The sequence below is a fragment of the Epinephelus lanceolatus genome, chromosome 21, assembly GCF_041903045.1.
Source record: "Epinephelus lanceolatus isolate andai-2023 chromosome 21, ASM4190304v1, whole genome shotgun sequence".
Classification (NCBI taxonomy): Eukaryota; Metazoa; Chordata; class Actinopteri; order Perciformes; family Serranidae; genus Epinephelus; species Epinephelus lanceolatus.
In genome coordinates, this window is record NC_135754.1 from 4,448,086 (window position 1) to 4,471,453 (window position 23,368).

The 23,368-nt window shown below is 40.9% G+C and overlaps 1 protein-coding gene across 1 annotated transcript; it reads left to right on the plus strand.

Moving 5' to 3' along the window:
* The first annotated feature begins 1,242 nt into the window (after positions 1 to 1,242).
* cyp26a1 (cytochrome P450, family 26, subfamily A, polypeptide 1) lies at positions 1,243 to 6,505 on the plus strand. The gene is made up of 7 exons (XM_033610650.2): positions 1,243 to 1,568; positions 2,018 to 2,242; positions 2,970 to 3,251; positions 3,853 to 4,002; positions 4,133 to 4,267; positions 5,389 to 5,535; positions 5,649 to 6,505. Exons 1-7 carry the CDS (start codon positions 1,380 to 1,382, stop codon positions 5,985 to 5,987), a joined length of 1,467 nt encoding a protein of 488 aa, XP_033466541.1. The 5' UTR covers positions 1,243 to 1,379; the 3' UTR covers positions 5,988 to 6,505.
* The last annotated feature ends 16,863 nt before the right edge of the window (positions 6,506 to 23,368 follow it).

Below are 23,368 nucleotides of genomic sequence, written 5' to 3' on the forward strand. Positions count from 1 at the left end.
GCCCTGCTTGTAATTAGCAGAAAGTCAAAATAAAAGTCATGGATTTTTACATCCAAGCCATGATGGGAGATCAGATTATATGTCCAGGCTTTTGTGTGACTGTAATGGTGATAGTTGCCGTGCCTTACCACCGGGGTGAACCTCAGGGCGCACTCTTTTAAAAACGTACACGGTCAGCCAGAACAGACAGATCCGTCCATGTAATGTGTCGCTGTAAAAGCAGCAGCCAAACTGTCTCCCTCTGACTGACCGATAGGCCCTGCCACACACACATAAACACACGTCCTGTCGTTATGGCAGCTCGTAAAAAAACAAGAGGCCAAATGCAGAGTGAGGATGTGGTGGCTCGGCAGATGAGCGCCTTCTCAGCTCGGTGTTTACTTTTCATGCGGCGTAGCCCGGGGATAACCTTGTGCGTGCAAGTGCGTGCGTGCGCGCGTCCCTCCGCCTGTCTCTACTGACCCAAGTTTGAACCCACCGAGAGAGATATCATTTTTATAACACACAGACACACACACATGCGGTAGGACTGAGAGCAGGTCAAAGTCTTCCTGTAGATTAGGAAGAGGTTCAATCTGAAGGCAGACTGATAGAAGCCCGGAGTCAAGTAGAGGGCAACGCTGCTTTCCAGCAAGGTGTTAATCATTTCATCTCTCATAGTCAGATGCTGTCTCATTGTTATACTGAGACATCGCGAAGGCAACAGAGATGGATCAGGTTTGATCCAGCAACATGCTGAAATCTGTGTGCATCTGCAACCAATGATTAAAAGTGTTTCCATGCATGTAAAATAACGAAACTGGAATAAAATGGAAAGTATGCTGAGACCAGTGGGACCCAAGGGGAGAAGGATTAAGACATTCTCCAACCCGGAGCCTCTTTTCCATTTACTGAAGCATCTGAAAATGTGCTGCTTAAAAAGCTTTTTGCTCTTGAATACAGGCCGCCCTGCAGGCATCATTACTGATCCCACAAGCAGGGCTTAAGCCAAGGTAATGAGTGTGTAAACTAGCTGCCGTATTGCCAACAAAGGCGTCTTGGGACGCGCTTCCATTGTCTCGGAGGGAATCATCACCTTTTCTCAGTGAAATCCGCCGCGGATTGTCTGCGTGCAACAGGAGGTAGGGATTAAGGATGCGGCCCCTGGAACAAATGGTGAGGCAAGTCAGCCAGTACAGGCCGGAGGCGGGGCCGAACGACACCCACAATTAAAGATGAACTTTGAGTGAACTAATTTATCTGAGGGAGGAGAAGGTAACAGGCTGCACGCAGTCCTGGCAGCCTATAAAAGGCGCTGGGTGAACAGACTGCAGTCTCCGTAGCTGACAGAGAGCTTCACCTGAACTGCACCGCTCCTCCAACAAGACGCCGCTGCTAACATGGCTCTGAACACACTGCTCGCCACCTTTTTGTGCACCATCGTCCTTCCCATCCTGCTGTTTCTGGTGGCGCTGAAGCTGTGGGAGGTTTACATGATCCGAGGCAGAGACCAGAGCTGCCCCAGCCCGCTGCCCCCCGGGTCCATGGGCTTACCCTTCATTGGAGAGACGCTGCAGCTCATTCTCCAGGTAAACGCACCTCACTTACTGAGTGCTACTCTCACACACCCACACGTGGATGAGGATGCTCCTGACACCTAGAGGAAATGTGATTTTAAACTTAGATGGCGTTTGTCTGTTCTCATGTTGGTTAATAAATAGCACTGGTTTTAACTTTCTGCACTTCCATGCGACACTTATGGCATCTACAGGGTTAAAAATCTATTAAATGTACGCCAATATGCAATTTTAATTGAAGTGTACCATTATAAGACGGCTAAATCCAATTTTAAAAATTATAATCTGTGAATTAATGACCGTTGTATTGTTTGTTAATTTTAAACATTGATGTTTACATTTTATTTGTTATTCAGATTTTGCGTTGTGTGTAGGGTTTTATCTGTATGATCTACAGAGCTGTATCAGTGTCAGTTTATTCATGGTTTTGCACTGGTTTGTATGCGTATCCATGTTTGCAGAGGAGAAAGTTTCTGCGGATGAAGCGGCAGAAGTACGGTTACATCTACCGCACACACCTCTTCGGGAATCCCACGGTGCGCGTGACCGGAGCGGATAACGTCAGGCAGATTCTGCTGGGGGAGCACAGGCTCGTGTCCGTGCAGTGGCCCGCCTCTGTGCGCACTATCCTGGGCTCGGATACACTGTCTAACGTGCACGGAGCGCAACACAAGACTAAGAAAAAGGTAAGTTAGGATTTCATCTGAAAGCCTCCTTGTTTTAATTTCAGTGTGATGTGAAACTACAGTCTCGGAAGTGGATACATGATCTACTTTTGCGTTACCATTTGCTCAGCACAGTTTGAAACGACTATTAACTCTTAAAATAATAAACATGCCCTGTTGTCTACTTAAAGTAAATTTATAGTTGATAGATTTGTCAGTAAAATGAGGAGCAAATATTATTTTCTTCCTCTTGCTTGCTTGATCTTAATTTATTTTAGGGATCACTGCAACTACCATAATTGTTGTAATTGTTTAAATTCATTAAGTAACAAATAATCTTTTCAATACTGTGTTTGATAATCACTGAACAAATAAGTAGCCAGAGTCATTTGTGATCATTGGAGTTTAAACACTTAATTTTCTGTACACAAGTGAAAAACTCTGCTTCTACAGTTAAAACATTTTTCAGTCAAAACAACTTTATGTTAAGGATTTCACATAAAGTAGTGTCTGCATATTAATACAGTACAATAGAAGTACAAGTAACTTTTGAAAATGCTTGAAATAAATAGATTGGCACTTTGAAATATTCATAATGTACTGGCAGACTCTTTCCCTTGCTCAAAGGAAAATAAACTAAGGGCTGAATTATGAATAAATTACTTGAAAATGAGATGTTTGTAGTGTACTAAGACAACATAATAAGAAAGTGAGAAATTTATAAGGATAATGGTATGCCCTCCTCCAGGCCATCATGCGAGCTTTCTCCACCGAGGCTCTGGAGCTCTATGTCCCCGTCATTCAGGAGGAGGTGCGGGCTGCAGTGAGGGAGTGGGTGGCCAAGGACTCCTGCATACTGGTCTACCCAGAGATGAAGCGGCTGATGTTCCGCATAGCCATGAGGATCCTCCTGGGCTTTGAGCCGGAGCAGATCAAGACGGACGAGCAGCAGCTGGTGGAAGCTTTCGAGGAAATGATCAAAAATCTGTTCTCTCTGCCCATCGACGTGCCTTTCAGTGGACTGTACAGAGTAAGAGATGAACACACTGCCTAACAGCTGTGCTTTCTTTATCTAACCTTTTTAAGATGTGGATCAAATTATAAAATTAATGGTGAGACAACACGTGTAGATGCGTGACTGTCAGTCGTGACTATGGATAGTTTAATTAACTGAGTAATGTTAGAGTTAAAGCTGAAGAACCATACCTTTTGATTTTGAATATTATATGATACCCAACCACATATAAATGTATGCAGAAAAAGCCATCTTTCACTGTGGAGCATTACCTAACTCAAACAAATTAATCTAGATTAACTAGTAAATGAAAGGAAGAAAATGGCTGCCTGTAGTGTAAATGGACTGTAGTAAATAGCACAAAACATTCAAAAACTTGGTAAGGTCCTTTTTTAAGTCAAAACAAACACATCACATGAGGCAAGCAGCAAAGTGAAATGGTTGATAAATGAATGTGTCTGTATGTAGATATGCAGTAACAAGTGACTGCAAGCGTCAGTCCAATTCATCTTCTGACATTGTTTTTCTCCTCTGCCCTCCACTTGTCCTTCCCTCCCCTTTTTTCCACCTATTCTCTGTCAATCCCTACTCCCCCTGCCATCTTCCTGTCCTCCAGGGTCTGAAGGCAAGGAACTTCATCCACTCTAAGATAGAAGAGAACATCAAGAAGAAGGTTCAGGAGTCAGACAAGGAGTCCAAACACAGAGACGCTCTGCAGCAGCTCATAGACAACAGCAAGAAGAACGGGGAACCATTCAGCATGCAGGTAGAGACATTATCTGGACACATCCACTTTGTCCAACTACACATATGAAAAAACACACTATCCTTCCAGTAAAGTACACTGTCTTGGTTAGGGACTGAACCATTCTTTTTGTCTGTATTGCTGTGTCCAGGCCATTAAGGAATCTGCTACAGAGCTGTTGTTTGGAGGCCATGAAACCACAGCCAGCACAGCCACCTCTCTGGTCATGTTCTTGGGCCTGAACCCTGAAGTTGTGGATAAACTGAGGCAGGAACTGATGGACAAGGTAATTCCACTGCACAACTTAACTTCTATATGCTGTTGTTTCAAGACTCTTGATAGTGGCTGTTAGAATGCAGGGTTTTTTTTGTTTTGTTTTGCTGAACATTAACACACAATCTAGTGCAAATTAATGTTTGTCTCATTCATGTGACCATTTTACAAAAAATAATACAATGAACAGTCATGTTTAATCCTTAAGCACGAGCAGGAAAAGGTAACTCCTGACCTTGCAAACAGTGGTTGCCTGAAAAATGTCTTCACTCAGAGTCTACATACTACCTTTTTCGTGAGCTTTCAACCCCATCTCATGGTCGTCTTGGCAAATTCAGTTTGCTAAGTTGTCAAACTCACTCACGTGATGATATCTGGGCTATCTCCATGACAACTGAGCAGACAGTATATAAAGTATGTAAAGTCAAAATCAAAAGTCAGTGCTGACTTTTAGTTTCACATGGGACACAAACAGCTGTCTCCTGGGTCAAATTCCTGTGATTTGACCCATCCTCAACCCCAGCCTACCACCACTCTGCTCTTTATACAACCTATGAGGTTGTAACAGTAACCACTGCCCATTGCGTGACTTGTTGAACCAGGGAGTTTGTGTGTCCACCATGACCAAGGATCCTAATTGTCTTTCCACTGGCATTGTTTCCGTGGTGCGGGCACGTCATTTTAACACATTAAATGTGCCACCACTATGTAAGGTGGTGTGAAGAAGTCCAGGTCATTTCCAGTATTTCTGTAGATCAGGTTGTAGTAGTTCACACGGAAGCTTTCTTGGTAAAGCTAATTAGTATCAGATGTGTTAAACCCAGATCAGGAGCCAGATCATGAAGCCAGGTCAGGTGAACAGTGTTTGATTTTCTTAATGTGCTTTGAGTTACTGTGTAACAAGGCTTGTCTTAAGTTGTAAGGCCAGCAAACAAGTGAAGTATGAATAGATGGTTTTCAGTATGTGGTCTGATTCAATCATTATGATTACTACTGTATATAAAATCACTATTCTGAAACCAGTCTGGGTTCAATGAACAGCCAGCACTATCCCATTCCTCACCAACTATCATTACACTTTGGTTAATACTGACCTCCACTTTTCCTCACATGCAAATTCTTCTCTGTTTTCAGGAGGAGCAGGGGATGGACCTCCACAGTCTGAACATTGAGTCCTTGGAGCAGTTAAAATACACAGGCTGTGTCATTAAAGAGACTCTACGGATCAACCCTCCTGTTCCTGGAGGCTTCAGAGTGGCCCTCAAGACCTTTGAACTCAATGTAAGTTAACAAAGATCTCTGAAACCAGATCTGTAAATGGCAGATTGAAGAGACCCACCTGAAAACCTGTATCAAACTGTCTGCTTACTGATAATTTCCCATCACATCTTCAGGGTTACCAAATTCCCAAAGGCTGGAATGTCATCTACAGCATCTGTGACACCCATGATGTGGCAGAGATCTTCCCCAACAAGGAAGACTTCCAGCCAGAGCGCTTCATGACCAAACCCTCGGCCGACTCCTCCAGATTCCAGTACATCCCGTTCGGAGGGGGCTCCAGGATGTGTGTGGGGAAAGAGTTTGCCAAGGTTCTGCTGAAGATCTTCCTAGTGGAAGTGGTCACAAAGTGTCACTGGACTCTTTTAAATGGGCCACCCACCATGAAAACAGGACCTACTGTCTATCCTGTGGACAATCTGCCAACCAAATTTACCAGCTATGAACAAAATTAAACCGAGATAATGATTAGTTTCCTAAAGCCAGTGTAGAGTGAATTATGAGGTCTCCCAAAAGTCTCAGATTAGCTGTTTTACCTCCAAATCCACAGGAAACTACAGTAAATTATAGCTACTTGGGGAATTTTTGGAAATTCCCAGTGCTCTAAAAAGAAACTGATCAAAGGCCACATTTTCACGTTATGTTCGTTATCCTGATCTTTTGGACTTATGTCAATGTAGATTTTATATCATGACATGAATTGTACATATTGTAGATGACTCAAGAACGTATTTTACATTTTATATGATGTTAATACATTGGATTTGTATATGATTTGTTTGAACAAACTAAACGAGAGGCACTATACCCAGACATGGAACACTTTAATCAGCTCAGAGGTGTATCTATAGGATTATGTACATATGTAATGTAGAGTCTGTTTATATAACTTTTGTATCTTACACCAACCTATTTAAGTGATTTATGTAATACTGTTTGGGCTTTTTATTTAATAAAACTGTTTTGCAAAAAATCTTGTTTTTTCTTGTTTCATTTAAATGAAAGGGTTAAATTGTAATGTACAACAAGAATATCACAATATCCCATTTGAAGAAAAACACAAATTCACGTTTTTTGAGTGGAGAAGATTTTGATACCAGGAATGTCTGTATCAACTACAGAGCAGGAATCAGGTTAGCCTAGATTAGCAGAAAGACTGCAAGCATGGGCTGGGAGTTAGCTTGGCTCTTTTCAAGATTCAAAAATATACTGGTGAAGCTCACCGATTAATGTGTGTGTGTGGTGTGGAGTTAGAAAGAAATGAGCTCAGCAAAGCTCTGTAGCCTACTCCACATCTCTGTTTAAGGCTACATTATCTGCTACTTGCAAAGAGTGCTCCAGGGATGACTTTTTATATTTTCTTTCTACTAAGCTACATCCACCAATCATACCACTGCGCAGAGTGAAGCTTGCATCTACTCTACACCTGCCACTGAGGTAGCTAAAGTTAAAGCTCAGCCACAGATGACACCATAGATGTTAACATCATGTACTGTCATGAGCAGGAGCCTCATGTCCATGAGTAGATGCACGCTTCCTTCTGTGTGGTGAGTTGTGTGGGTTCGATGGAAAGAAAATAGTTCCTACATGAAACTTCTCACAACAAGGACTGTGGATTAACTTGAGTAACCAAGTCATGATTTCTGGAAAGAGACATTATTGCTGAGTTTTTCCAAATGTCTTTTTTTTTTTTAGTGCTTTGAGCACCACAAGCCAAGTGCCATCTAGTTTCATTACATTAGAGAGAAGGCAGACATCTCTACAACCAATATCTCCAACACCCTGCAACTCACACTAAAATCATCTCGACTGATAAATAGCACTACAGTTAAGAGGGAAAATATGTCTTTTGGATTTCTGGGGAGACATGTCGCTTTAAGGAAAACTTAGATTAAAATTTCTAAAAGGTTTACTGTAGGACTCATGTTGATATGCAATCACAACATGATAATAGCACACTAATTAATAAACACAAAATATAATGAAAATATAAGGTTTAATGAAGTCATTAGTGATCTGATTGTGTTTGAAAATGACGAGATAAAGAGCAGCTCTCTATGGTTTATTTGCATCAGGTAAAGCTTGCTGATGACTTAATGATGATGAGTTAATGTATCTACTCTGTAGACACAGAGGGTGGGTGGTCCTGACACACACACACACACACACAGACACATACACATTCCATTATCCTTACAGAATCAATAAGTTGTGAGGAGAAAAGGAAAATAGGAGAGAAATCTGGAACCCATAGAAGGAGGGAAAGCAGAGCAGAGGGCTGATGACCCTGGCAGATGAGCAGGCAGAGGGTGAAACAGAGTTCATACTGATCAGTTCAGTTTCAGGGCACTGAACTGTTAGAGCCTTCAGGAGAATAGTGGAAGTAGGTCAGTAGCATGGGGTACACATTTACTGTGGGGTCAGAGATAACATTCTGACATTTAGGATAACATGCAGTTAACGGTTTGCTGTTAGATGTGTTTATGGTGCAGTGGTCAGTGAAAAGCAGTGTTTAAATAGATCACTTGGTTGGAGGAAAGGGTGTGTAGCTGGTAAAAAAAGTTCAGCTGATGATATGAGTGGTGAAAAAGTTCAATATTCTTTAAACAAGTAAAGTAAAATAAAGTGTATGGGATTCATTTTGTCTTTTTTTTTGTTAATAAAGACACCAAGGAACAATAACTGCAATCCAAACTGATTATTATTACAAAATATCATAAGAGTTGTTCACTTATCTGTGCATGTAGATTCACAGTAACCATGGCTCAGTTCTGTGTATGTGGTCCACAGAGTTATCCAGATTAGAGTGTTGATGGTTTGACATGAGTCTGGATTTTTTGGTTCTTTGATGCTAGTTCAGTTTATATCTGGAAATGTTGACAGAGCAACAAGTCATTAAGCTCAGACATGCAAAAGTGCAACTTAATAATAGTTAGCTGGACAATGACCCAGACGTGTTACTGTGAACCACATACATGAAATCATTTTCAGATAGAAATGGCTCGCTTTCCTAGATTCATAATGAAAGAGTGTTGATATAATTATGAGAACAAGGAGGTTATTGTAAAATCACCATGATCTGTAATTATAACAATAAAAATGTCATAATGACAATGGACCTGTAATTATGCATTCCATCATTCCTTCATCCATTCATTCATTCATTTTTCATAGCCGCTTATCCTGTCACAGGGAGCCTATCCCAGCTGACATTGGATGAGAGGTGGGGTACAGTCTGGACAGGTTGCCAGACTATCACAGGGCTGACACATAGAAACAGACAACCATTCACACTCACATTCATACTTTCCACCAATTTAGAGTCACCAATTAACCTGCATGTCTTTTGACTGTGGAAAGAACCCGGAGAAAACTCACAATGACATGGGGAAAACATACAAACTCTGCACAGAAGGGCTCCCCTACGACACAGGAACTTTCTTGCTGTGAGGGAATAATGCTAACCACTGCACCACTGTGCCGCAATTATACATGATGAAGCAAAATAAATTAAAAATAAACCTAACTAGTTTGAGACACTGTGAGCAAAAATATATAAACTCAACCACAGGATTCTGAATGTTAAAATATTAATAGGGCCAGATCATATGGCATTTAATTTAGAATCAAAATGGGGAGTTGTCATTTGAATACTAAAATGCATTAATGATTAAGTGCTCAAAATTGTTCATGAAATTAAAGCTGCTTTTTAAGAGATTTTAGTAAGGTTCTGTTCCCTACCAGTCTTATCACTATCACGTAAAAGTGATACACCCACGGGGGAAAACCTGCACCCGTCATGCATCGATGTCACTCATAGTCTGCCCACCTTCACTAGTAATATTTAACTGTTTAACAGTGATGAAACAACAGAAACACTGTGGAGCACGTTATAGATCAAAATGTTGTATAGCCAGGCAGGAACACAAATAAACCAGGCTCTCTGAATATCTGCTTAACCTGGTTTCTCTAAGTAACCTGGTAATTTAGGTGCATGTAGTCACACTGATTGACTGATTTGTTATAAACAGTGGTGTTGTGGAGGGTATACACAGGTATATGGGGTATTCCACCTCCTCGTCTAGCTGCTTAAAGTATACCCAACTATCACCCAAAAAGCCGTTGGAATATATAGGAGAGTATACCCACTTCCTCCTCTGTAACCTACCCGTGTAGTACACCACCTAACAACCACTACACCACTGGTTCTAAATTGTTGTCAGTCTAAACAGCAACATGAAACATTGTAATGAGGGATGTCAGTTACAGTTAATTTTGCTTACAATAGCCTGACATCAATTATTTTAGCAACAAATTGGTTGATTTTTAGAAAAAAAAAAACAACTAAAAATTACATGAAATACAAAAGGTCTCTCTTTTTAGTGTGGCGCTCTACTGACTAAGTGAGCTTAAGTACTGCATTTCAAAGCTCTGACCATTAAGAGGTGCTGAAATTATAATGTTTTGTGATGTAAATGTCTTGGCTTTTATTTTGTTTTCTGCTGGCTTTGCTGACAGACAGTCGGCTAACAACATTAAAGGGATAGTGCACCCAAAAATGAAAATTCAGCCATTATCTACTCACCCATATGCGGAGGGAGGCTCAGGTGAAGTTTTAGAGTCCTCACATCCCTTGCGGAGATCCCAGGGGAGAGGGGTAGCAACACAACTCCACCTAATGGAGGCTCACGGCGCCTCAGGTTCAAACGTCCAAAAACACATAATTGAAACCACAAAATATCTCCATATTGCTTGTCCGTAGTGATCCTAGTGTCCTGAAGCCCAGACATAAAAAGTTGTTTGGAAAAACGTCATTTGAACTCTGTTTTTAGCCGCATTGTAGGCTGTAGCTCTAACGGCCTCTCTGGATCTCCGCAAGGGATGTGAGGATTCTAAACCATCACCTGAGCCTCCCTCGGCATATGGGTGAGTAGATAATGGCTGAATTTTCATTTTTGCGTGCACTATCCTTTTAACAAGTGGAAAGCACCCATGGCCCACCCTCCAGTCTCCACTGGTTAGCTAACGTTAGCTCTGCACTGCGCAGCACCTGAGTTGGGTCTGACCTAATATTAGCTTGCGTGCCGCTCATTTGGCAATTACCAATGGTAATGCTGTCCTGGTGAAGGCACAGCATTTCTGTGATACATTGTGGTCAGCCTCCAGTGTCCCCCCAGGTATCAACAGTGAGTAAGTGGCTTCATTTTGAGCTACAAAACCCCTTTAGCGCTGTTAATTGTGTTCAATTCAATTCAATTTTATTTATAAAGCCTAATATCACAAATCACAATTTGCCTCACAGGGCTTTACAGCATACAGCATCCCTCTGTCCTTTGGACCCTCACAGCGGATAAGGAAAAACTCCCCAAAAAAAACCCTTTAACGGGGGAAAAAATGGTAGAAACCTCAGGAAGAGCAACTGAGGAGGGATCCCTCTTCCAGGACGGACAGACGTGCAATAGATGTCGTACAGAACAGATCAGCATAATAAATTAACAGTAATCCGTATGACAGAAAGAGAGACAGAGAGAGAGAGAGAGAGAGAGAGAGAGAGACAGAGAGAGAGATGCAGGTAATGACAGTAGCTTACAACAACATTAATGAAAGTAATAATATTATTGTTATAGTTCTGGCTACTGTGGTACAATATGTTGAAAATATATATTAGTATCTGGCAGTATACATGTGTGATAATAATCATATGTGTATAATAACAATAGAAGTATGACTAATGACTAATGATGGCAGCAGCAGCAGGAGGCATCTGGCAGGACCACGGCAGCAGCACAACCACACACGTCACGCTGTCCAGGCACCGCTGCAATACGAGTTAACCTGAGAGACAGTGGAGCACAAAGGCTCTGGAGAAGAAGCTGAGTTAGTGACATCCAGAATGGCTGAGTTAGCAAGATGCAGTAATAGGATACGAGAGAGAGAAAAGGAGAGAAGGTGCCCGGTGTATTATAGGGGGGTCCTCCGGCAGACTAGGCCTAAGTCAGCCTAACTAGGGGCTGGTACAGGGCAAGCCTGAGCCAGCCCTAACTATAAGCTTTGTCAAAGAGGAAAGTCTTAAGTCTACACTGCCAATGGCACCAACAGAGCTAACAATGGTTCTAACAATCAGTGCTTAAGGGGGTCTGTGGTTCAAAATAGAGCCACTTACTCACTAAGACGACCTGAAAGGAGACTTGGGCCTAATGTTTCCATAGCAACGCTATTGGGTCGAATGAACCTTTTTATCAGATAAATACATATTTTTAAAAAACATTCATGATTTTTGTAAATTTCATATATTAATGCTCCACTGATAAAATGGCATTACACTTGGTAAAGAGTGCATTATGACTTGTTTAGGACTCGGAACTCAAAGTTTAGGACTTTGGACCTGACCTGAGACTCGTCAGTCTTGACTTGGGACTTGATTTGGGCCTTGATTGCAAAGACTTGAGACTTAATTGTGACTTGTAAAACAATTACTGGGTCTTACCTCTGTCTGTTTCATTGAATTCAAATGTATGTGAGTAAGTGGAAAAGTAGGATGTAATATGAGTTTTAAACAGGGGACTTTAGACCCAAAGCCCCAAGATCCACCGGCAGATTTGGTCCCCCCAATGTTGACTCCATGGCTACAGCCTTACTTTCTGCTGCCCTTCTGATTTACACCAGCCTCCCTCCACTTCACGGCGACTTCTTAGCATTGTACTGTTGTCCCTGGCCCTTGTTTATTACTGTGCTACTTGTGATTATTGGATCCACAAATGCTGAACTGTTGTACTTATTGTAAGTCACTGTTGATAAGAGTTTCAGCCTAATGGCCAAATTGTAATAGTAAATTGTCGTTGACACCTTTATGTCCAGCCATCCTATCCCCGCCAGTCCAGCCCTCGAACGATGTGAATGAACTTCTCTGAACTTTGCCTCCTCTCCTCATTCTAAAGAGCGTCTGCTTCCCTCCATTGTTCACCATCACCCAGTGGAGACAAAACTTTGCATGGCCAAGGCCATTTTGGTCTAAATTTGTGACCATTGTAGTGAATTTACAACTCAGTGTTGAAAGAGGTTTGAAACTAGCTTACTTTCAATTAGATCCTCAGGCCTGAACATGGTCCAGAGTAAATCATTGTAATAGCTACAGAAGTAGTGTTATTGAAGGCAACACTTTTATACACCAAACCACTTTGTTGCCATGAACAGTGCATGAGAGAGGGGTGGAGGCTGGAGGACGCAGAGACAACCACAGAAATGAAAGGAGAGAGAAAAGGAGAACAAAATCTGGTCTGTTTTTAAAGGTTTTCCCTGGGTTTGGTTGTAAGGTTTTGAATATTGCTGTATTAGTGAATGGTGTATTCTAAGCTGAGATATAATATGAAACTTCCAAACAAAAAATGTCTAAAAAGACGAGTGTTATATATTTTGTTGAGTAGTGTATTTGTATTTTCCCAAAAGTTTCCAACAATTTTCAAACTTAGGGAAATCTGTCAATTTTCATTTGTTTTGACTTTCAGTGGCATCATATTCTCTTTGCACATGCATCAGGGTTGTGGTTGTCTGCTAGAGGCTGTCATGAATTGACTTTTTATCCAGTTTTAAGCCATATTCTACTATACACTTTTTAGATCTTGATCATTCTTTGGGGCGTTGGTAGCGTAGTGGATAGTGCCAGCGCCCCACGTATAGAGGCGATGCCTCGCTGCAGAGGTCGCAGGCTTGACTCCGGCTTGTAACCCTTTGCTGCATGTCAATCCCCACTCTTTCTCTCTCTCACCCCATTTCACTCTGTCCTGTTCATTAAAGGCAAAAATAGCACAAAAAATAATCTTTATAATAATTAATAACCTTTATTTCAACTGAAAACGGTAAACTTTAGTTGCATTTTGGCCGATCGTTTACACGACCGTGGCGTTTTGGGTGCCTGAAAACGCAACGTTTTGAAAACAGGTTCCAGAGTGCAACTTTTTGGAAATGGCAGCGTCTCCGTTGTCATGTAAACTTGCAATATGCAGTTCCTCTGAAAACGGAGACTTTTCGCAAATACGCATTACGGTACCAGTCACTAGGCATGCCGACCGTCACAACAATGCCAAGCTCTGTTTGTGCTGCTCACCCTGTTGATTTGAAGTGTAGACCTGTTGCATCTGTAGCAACTCCACCTCGTCGTCCATCCAGACAAAGTTATCTGTGCATGCTTTCGCCATTTTGTCTTCTTTGTTTTGGTTTGTAATCACCACGTTGTAGAGGAAGGCGCTTCAGTGCAGGCGCATGGCGTCATGCCGTGGTGTTGCTTTGCAAATTCACACTGCCACCCATTGGCCTGGCGTGCATGCTACAGTGTTTCCAGTAGATTTTGCGACTCCGTGTGAACGGGGATTGTTTCAATAACGTTGTCATATAAATGCAGAAGTTTTTTAAAATGCAAAGAACAGACTTTTCCGTTTTTAGAGAAGCCGTTGTCATCTAAATAGGGCCGCTATGTTTGAATCTGATGAAGGTTTTTAGTCATCAGATGTCTGGCTCTTAAGTTATCAGAGAATTAAGCTGAGCAAATGTTCGCAGCAGCTTGGCTCCAGCCCCTGCCGAGCCGATCAGTGTTGAGGAACACAGATTTTAAATGTGGAGCTTCTTTATTCAGTGTTTTTAATGGTTTAAAACACCTGGTCTGTTTGTTTTTTGAGAGAAAGATACTTCTGTGGGTAACTTGGCTCCCAATTAAACCTCCTGAACATCAAGATCTTAAGTCATGTCAGTCTGCATTCACTTCAGTGGATGATCAGCGTTTCAATAATTTACACAGGAAAAGCTTTCCCTGACATTTATTATTTCATATTTCAAATTCAAAAGGGGCTCTTTGCACTCTAGTCAGGACCTAAAGATAAAACAAATGGTCAGTAGAAGAAGAAAATAATCTTATCTAATGAAATTGACTTGTTTTAATACTATCGTGTGCTTAATCAGACACAGTGAGGATGCACTTTAACTTCAATGGGCAGCTATTTGGTCTGATGACCAAGGTCGTTTAGAATCAATCAGCTTGTAGAGTCTGTGCTGGAGAAGTCAATGTAAGTCAATGGGAGTGTTAATTCCTCAAACTGCGTTTGCACAGCGTCTGCTGGCCCCTCGGCCCCTGCTGTGGAGTCAGATGAGTGCCTAATAAGAGATGCTAATGGCATCGTTAGCATGGCTGTTGGTGGCTCACTGTGATTATTCATAATTTGATAGACTGTTGACAAGTTCAGCAGGTCAGATAGAGTTCAACACCCTGGGAGAGGGGTGCTTATTACATCAACACTTCTTTATCACACAAGTGCTGCGAGTGAGGTTTACCTACTACTGTTTGTGGTGAAATGCCTTTAAATTTTAAAGAGGAGCATTTAGAAATGATGGTAGCCTATCACGTAACTGTTATACAGCAAGTTGGCGATTTTAGGTTTTGGTGGTGGTGGTGGGGGGGCTATATCAGGCGGGATTAATCCAGTTCTTCCTCTTTTCAAAATGAAAGCTGAGACGCTGAGGAGAAGCAGAAGAAATAATCATAGTCACACTAATTAAAGACTCATTACACTGTACATCTTTTACAGAGGTCTGGAAAAATTGTTAGTCACATTACTTGAGGTCTTAAACTTCCTCTTTCCACCAAACCTGTGACCTCTTATCAAACTCAGGAATAGATTCAGGAAACACATTATAATACCGAAAAAAATAACAGTTTACGAATTTTGGGAGAATTTATGATGTGGTTATTATTTAACTACCAGGTACCTATTCTATTATTACAGGGTACAGTGTGACCATAGAACGGAGCAACTAGATCTGGACATTTTAGGGAAGATAGAGTGATTTCTGCAGCACTTAACAATCCAATGTGATTTTATTTATTTATTTCAGATTGACCTTACTTGGATGAGGACGATACTTCATTTTTTTGGTGGACAATTATTTTTTATAGACATATGCACAACCATTTATATTGTAGTCAGCATACATTATAACAATGTTGTACTTAAAAGGAGCACACCAGACAGTTACTCTGAAAGTACATGTATTAAGGGGGGAAGTAACTTTGCTTTAGATTACAGCCCACAGACTCCATCGTTACTCTGAAAGTACATGTAACAAGGGGGGGCTTGTGTTTTATCTTATAGGCTATAGCTATATTTGTATTTATTTTATTTGTATTTATCTCGTGGGATGAAAGAAGGCTGTGCACAATACTGGCATGTTGTCTAAAGTCTCTCACTGGGGCGGTATTATGCCACCGTTTTTAGTTCTATGTAACAAAGCAAAGCTAGCACAATTAAGGGTCTTTGTTGAAGCAGTTTTACAGGATTTCTGTGTAAACAGGGCTTTACAGTCTTTTTCTGCATTCCATTTAAACAGGAAGTCAGGGGTCAGAGCTGGAAATGATGTTACACCTAAGTTGACCACATTCCAATACAGCATCTAGATCAGGAAATACACATTCATACTAAATACAGAAAATAAAGATAACATAGCATGGTGCGTAGGGTAAATGAAACAACTAAGGTGGAGCCACGAAGTATCTGTTACCACATCAGTCATAAAAGAGCTGAAAATAGATTTTTAATATGCTGTAAAACACTTGGATATCAGCAGCATTGTCAAGAGCAGGTTCATTGTGGAACCTCAACTTCACCCCACTGCTGTCTGCTCTTCCGTGTTTAAATATCCCTTAGTGTTCCACACCTTGTTTGTCAGTCATTTTGTCAGTCATTATCAGACATGCTAGCTCTTCCAGTGTGAGCAGTCTAATAATTCCATCTTTCACTCTGGACAATGTCAAGATGCTAATTACACCAGGTAATGTGAGATGCCCCCTGATGAAATGACATCTAGTGGGTGGCTGGCCTAAAACCAACAAAAGATCAGTAATGCCCATCAGGCTGGGCTAACTATCCCTGCTGTTCAGAATTAGTTTTATCAATATTTGCTTGACCCTGAATTAGCAGGTAACTTGCAGAGGCTACTTATAAATTCACTGTGAGAGTCTTGAAGTTACGTCTCATTTACTTCCTTATAGAAGACAAAGCTAGAGACACCCAAGAGTAAAAGTGATGCATGTGTTTGGTCACTTTTATATTCACACACACACATTCATAATTTACATCCAAATGCCACACTCTGCCTCATAAACATTGATAGCACACACACACACACACACACACACACAACTTGGTTGTCACAAGTAAGCTAAGGGGGGTGAATAGTCTCATCTGTAAGGCAAAACTCTCTCTAAAGTGGCTGTGACTCTCACATTCAGTTAAGTCATCAAGTTACCGTTTGTCTTTGTTACTGTATCGTAACAAACTCAATTTGTCAGAGGATGAACCAAGTCATTGTTTTGTAAGTCACAGGTAAGTCTCGAATCTTTGCACTAAAGCCCCAAGTCAAGACAGGCAAGTTCTAAGTCAAGTCCTAAACTTTGAGTTTCCCATCCTAAAGAAGTCATAATGCACTCTTCATTAAAATGCCATTTTAAATGGACAAAAATGTGTATGTATATGTTAAAACAAGTGCAATTGGCATTGACCTTTTTACAGCATTTAGCACTAATAACTAGGACCACAATAAACTCAAAGAACCCATATCTGCTCGCTTATTATCTTAATATTCAGGCTATTCTCATGTTGCTATTCTCTGTTCATATGTATACCTATGAAAAGTAATGTATCAGAATTCATATAAAATCCATAAAATTGTGAGCCAATAATTTGTATATAACCAATATACAGGAAGGCTGCAATCATGTGACCATTGCACTGTGGAGTAAAGAAGGATGTAGTACAAAGAGCAAAATTACCAAAGCCAGAAGAATGGGATGGTGGATGGGTCAAACAAACACAGGACTTTACCCCAGCTGAACCGTTTGTGTCCTGATTGAAGCCAAGATAACTTTTAGTTATTTTAATTTGATGTCACCTTGTTTCCTTTTCTAAATCTAACCTATGTAGCTTTACTTTCCTAAACTTAACTTACGTAATTTAACTCCCCAAACCTACGCTGCATAACCAAACTTTCCTAAACCTAATCTACTTAACTTTACTTTCGTTAACCAAACTTACTTAACTTTACTTTCCTAAACCTAACCCACTTTACTGCCAAAACCTACACTGTATGCTTTAACTTTCCTAAACCTAATATACTTAACTTAACTTTCCTTAACCTAACTTATTTAACTCTACTTTTGTAAATTTAAGCTATGCAACTTTACTTTCCTAAACCTAACCTCATTTTTCAGTCCCAGAGGTGGCCACTTGGTCTCAACCCTCAAGTCCAACTTCCTGAACAACTGACTAAAGTATATCACAGATGACTTTGTTTTTTTGTTGTTGTTTTTTGTTTGTGTTTTTTGCTATTGTGCAGGCAGGGTTTGTGTTGAAGAGGTTTTGGAGATGGATGGGTCAGTATGATTCAGTGCTTCCACAGCTAGCTGCCATCGATGATTTCACCGTTCACAGTTGAATGTAAAACATCTGACAGCTACAGAGTAACCTCTGTCATCCTCTGGAGTTAACAGGCCAACAAGGAAAGAGATCAGCAAAAAAAGTTGAAAAGTTCAATCCCATGCCAGATTCTGACAGATGGTGAAAACCAAAAAGGAAGCAGTATTATCTTGCTATGCCACAGTAAGCAGCTTTCCCATGTTTAACAAGTATGAACAAACTTCTTCTGAAGAAGTCAAAAAGTTATGACACAGTTCCCCCTCAAGTGTTAATTGTTAATATGACCTCCAGAATAATATCAGGGTTTTTTTGTAAAATGATACTAACTAATACTAACACCAACAAACACAGGATAGTGAGTAATGTAAGTAACCCACTTTTTCGTGAGTTGCACCAGGTGTTTATTTCAACAACAATAATAACACACTGCCAGGAAAATGTATTCTGATCACATACGCCATGGACAACAGGAAAGCATGAGTCCTGTTAGCAGCAGCCTGAAGGTGGCTTTTTGTATCTGTTTTTAATGAGAATGACACTTTTTGCTTGCTGTTTTTGTGTTGCTACAAGCCTCACGTTTCTGCGCTCTAGGTGCCTGGCATTTTTTCTGGAGTGCTCTGAACCTCCAATTCAGAGTGGAAAAGCACCCCATGTCATCGCTGCTTTTTTCCTATTGTCCAATCAGATTAAGATTTTAAGAGGCCGGCCCTCTGTGATGGTGACAACAAGTTTACAGCTGGTAAACAATGGAGGAGAAACCAGTGGAGCCAGCAGCCGGCTCGGCAGGACCAATGGACTCCCTGTAGTTTGCTTTTATTTTTGTTATGCTAGGCCAGGCGATAGACAGCAGGTTATCAAACTGCCCCTGAGTCATCCTAAAATATGCCTGGAAACAGCCATCATTGAGGTGAAGCTCCTGGACCAACTCCCCGTGATCCACCCTCTTTTTCTAGGGTCTCATGTACCCACACAGATCTCCGTTTCCCTGTGCCCAACAAACTATTTGCTGACAGCCTCTCACCCTCAACCAGAACTAGAGCAAGTACCATCTGCCTGTCCATTTCAGGAACTATACTAATTACTGTGAAATAAATAAACATAATTATAATTTAAAAAAAAAAAAAAAAAGTAAACAAATAGTAAATTGATTACACGGAAAGGTTAGGGTAAGGAGTTGATGGGGTGATTGCCGAGCAACAATAAAAAGGTGCAGCAAGCGTTTTTTACTAGTGGCGCTCAACTTCAAAAAAAAAAAAAAAAAAAGGGCGGTGCGCCTCATGTCTGCAAAACCCGAAGTACAGACCCACAGAACCAACAGCAAGGCTATAGATTCTTAGTCTTGTTTTATAATATGCCGCTACTTCAGCCCATTCTCATCCCCAACTTGTTAAATACCGCTGCTTTCACTTTATCAGTGATGTTCGTGTCGGACACCAACGAACAGTGGCGCCTTTTGTGGCAGTATGATTTGCACCAGGCGCGTCAGTTTTAGAAGCAGTGGGCAACAGCGCAACTCATCAAATATTGCCAATCTGTCTGGAAGTTGGCATCAGACACTGACAAACAGAGGCATCTTTTGCGGCGGTGGCAGGTGGTAACCGCCCCCATCAAACAAACTCCAGACTTTCACCCAAGAGCCCGTGATTCATTCCCTGTGTGAATTTTTCTTTTTCTTAACCTAGCTACGGGCTTTTGATACCTAAACCTTAAGAAATAAATTTGTAAATACAGTGTTAAATTCATTGTGAAAAAGACTGTATACAGAAATGTGCATTTCCTGTAAAAACAGTAGTGTATTTTGAAAAAGACAACTGTGAGTCATGTGGAATTACACTGATTTCTTAGAGCATCATTGATGAAACCCTGATCAAAAATTAACTGGATGATTTAATACAAAGTCTGGGTTTTCATCGGCTATATAGACTACAAAAAAGAGCTATGGCAATAAGCTATGGTTGTTTAATATTAGTAGTCATATGTTATATTACTGTTTATGATCTATACTATCTTATTATCTAAGCACAAGCTAAGGAAAACCTCAGCTAAGGAAACAAACATCGTCTTAATCTACTGTATGTATTTTACTGGCGCTGAAATAGTTTGTACAGAGTAGGCTTACACACTTAACACCACATTGTCCTGAGACCTCAGTGGAACAACAGCAGTTGTTATGGTCTCGGATGGGGAAATCCTCTCCGTTTCACTGCTGTCAAAGTCCACAGGGATTACAGTGTGCAGATTTTCCTGGCTGCCTATTGCCCTCAAACATACTTCGCCAAGTTCAAAAGTTCAGCACAGCTCTGAGCTCTGTCAGGGACTCTGGAGGCAGGCAGGAGGCAGGCAGTCCATTCTTCTGAGTTAGTCTGCACTTCCAATAACAACTATTCCCAAAAAGGTTCAGGGAATACTTCGGATACCAGGGGAGTTACAACGTAAGGCCAGTGTGAGGGTGACACTAATGACTTAGCAAAGAGGTCATCCAAGAGGCACACACACACACACACACACACACACACACACACACAGTGCAGTGCTAGCCATTAATTTCTACTGAATAAATTCTCCTGAATTTATTTTACACAAAGAATGAACTGCACCTGCTGATAGCACCATGAATTGTGCATCACTTAAAACAGCATGTCAAGGTCCAATCCTTGTGGCATAATATCACCTTTGTGCCAAGAACACAGTAAGCAGAACAATGACAAAGACAAAGACCTCTCCAGCTACCAGTCCATGCTCCATATTTGGTCCAGACGCGGACTTGAACAGGCGACCTTCCGGTTCCCAACCCAAGTCCCTATGGACTGAGTTACTAGCTTAGGTTTTTCTTATTTGTTGCCAATCAGAGTAATTTCATTCAGTCCACAGTCACCAATTCAACATGCATGCAACAATGCATGAGTTGATGAGGTGAATCCATCAGCACACCTTAAATGTCAATATGACAACTAAGAACATTCCATTAGTTTTTATTGTCTCTCTTGGTTGACATACAATTTTAGTAATGAGTGGATCTTAAAGTGTTTAAAAATTTATATTAATTTTGGCCGGATTATGTGAACTGCATATATTCTAATCCTCGATCAGAGGGAAAAAAAGCATTGCAGAGTGTCGTTCCTGTGGGCTCTGGCAACACTAAACCCCTGCCCCTGCTTGAGAAGAACTAAATGCACAAACCTGCTATTTTTAAATATCCCATCGAGAGAGACTCTCACTGCAGCTTGTTTTATTTTGTTCTAAAAATGTCAGTGCCCAACCCAGTTTTGTAAATGATAACTGAGGTGCAGACTTCCCTCTGTGTCACCAGTGAAAATACAGGAAATACAGCAAGTGCTGGATGGAGCAGTGTTAACAATAACCCCGCCCACATTTAAGAGTACTGTCTCCGGTGGAAACACTAAACAGACCTAGGGTCTAGGTACCATGTCTGAAGGGTTACTTTTGGTTCCACAGGTAACCCCCCAGTCAGTAATCTGATTACTAACTTGCTGCATGTGTATGTGGATTTACAGTAACCAGATTACTACAGTGCAGGTAAACGTGGCTCTGATAACCTGCACAACCTGGTTTCTCTGAGTAACCAGTTTTGAAGGATTGAAATGGCTTAGCTCTAAAAATTTGGCATTTAACTGTAGTGATTGTAAAAGGCTGAATGCATGGATCTCAGCCTCAACAGATAAAATACAATTTTCAGCCCTTCCAGGGTGCAGCAATGTTGTGATTGTGGCAACTGATTAATATATGGGCTGCTTAATGTCACCAAATTTACTTCGTTGTGTCTAGTTAATAAGATGCAGACATGTGCAACATGAACGTCTCACATTTACCTATGAAAATTACTTCTAAAGACTTTGCAAGTCAGTTCCCTAATGTTCTGCACAAATTGTTTAGCACCGTGTGCAACATACTGGTAGAACACAAACACTTTTCTACCATAAACCAAACCCAGAGAATGGCTGAAATGCATTGACAACAGATAAGTCATCATGATAGAGGATATTGCATCCACATCTATTGAACATGCTGAAAGAATCAAGGTGAGTTACATTAAGTATGCGTGGTTAGTGGTAATGTTAGCATAGTATAAATCACAAACTCAGGACAGTGCAGTTTTATTCTTACTGGAATAAGTTGCCTTTGATTCGTAATGAAATATATATGTATATATACATATATACATATACATATACATATATATATATATATATATATATATATATATATATAAAACATTTTGCAATTTTCACATGCCCCCGCAATTTTGTTTTAAAAGTATCTAAAAACCCAAAAACTCTGAGCAGAGGTTGGAAGATGGGATAGAGCAGGTGAGGAGGTCACAAGGGTCACATCAGTGAACTTTTACAAGGATTCCCCATTTTAATGAGCTCAGGAACACTCAAACATCTAAAAGACAATAAAAAGAAAATAAAAGACACAAACAACACTCGTTCTCTGGTGCTGTTAACGTCTCCTCAATGTAATTTACATCCAAATGCCACACCCTGCCTCATAAACATTGATAGACCAGCATAGACTCTCTGATGTCTCCAGGTGGAGACACACACACACACACACACACAAACACACACAGACACAATTAAGGAAACATACAGTACATTGTTTTACAGTATATATACCATTTACTAACTACAATTAATTTACCAAACTTCACTCTGAAACATGGCATTATAAATGCACGCACACTGACACACACCTCAGATTATCTGATGGTGTGGTTGGAGGCCATTGAGAGGCCAAAGGATCTAACAGGTATATGTCGCATTTCAGACAGCGTCAGTCCTTTGATGAAGAAGAAAGAGAATAAAGGCCATTGTCTGTAAACAGACCCCAATATAACTGTTTCATCAACCTGTCAGGAAGGACAGGAATCCCCTATACACCTACAGGCACGCACGCGCGCACACACACACACAGACGTAATCTGGGGGGGAAACAGGGGACATGTTCCCTGCACTTTTTCAGGAGGCAGTTTTGGTCCCCTGCACTTTAAACTAAGACTTGTGGAGCACTAGGACCACACGGAAATGGCAGCTCAAACTGAAGCCTGTTTCCCTTTAGAGGGCATGATGAGAAAAATACAAGGGGCACAATGAACTGAATAGCAGTGATGGGAATAAGGGCATTAGAAATAAACGGCGTTACTACCGGAGCTACTTTTTTCAGTAACGAGTAATCAAAAGAGTTACTGTCTCCCCCGTTATAATGCTGTTACCGTTACTCACAATAAAATGCACCGTTACTCGTCTTTACTTGAGTTCACTGCAGCAGCTTTCACCCAAGCAAGCTCCTTCTCAGCGGAGCTTTAAAGCTTTTTTTTTCTTTGGTGAGGGCAGGTGAGGGGGAAGGGAGGGAGA

What these genes read in the sequence shown, in the direction of transcription:
- cyp26a1 (XM_033610650.2), top strand. Translation starts at nt 1,380, where the DNA reads ATGGCTCTGAACACACTGCTCGCCACCTTTTTGTGCACCATCGTCCTT. An exon ending in CGCTGCAGCTCATTCTCCAG is followed by an intron (nt 1,569 to 2,017) that starts GTAAACGCACCT and finishes CCATGTTTGCAG; the next exon opens with AGGAGAAAGTTTCTGCGGAT. An exon ending in GGGAACCATTCAGCATGCAG is followed by an intron (nt 4,003 to 4,132) that starts GTAGAGACATTA and finishes TGCTGTGTCCAG; the next exon opens with GCCATTAAGGAATCTGCTAC.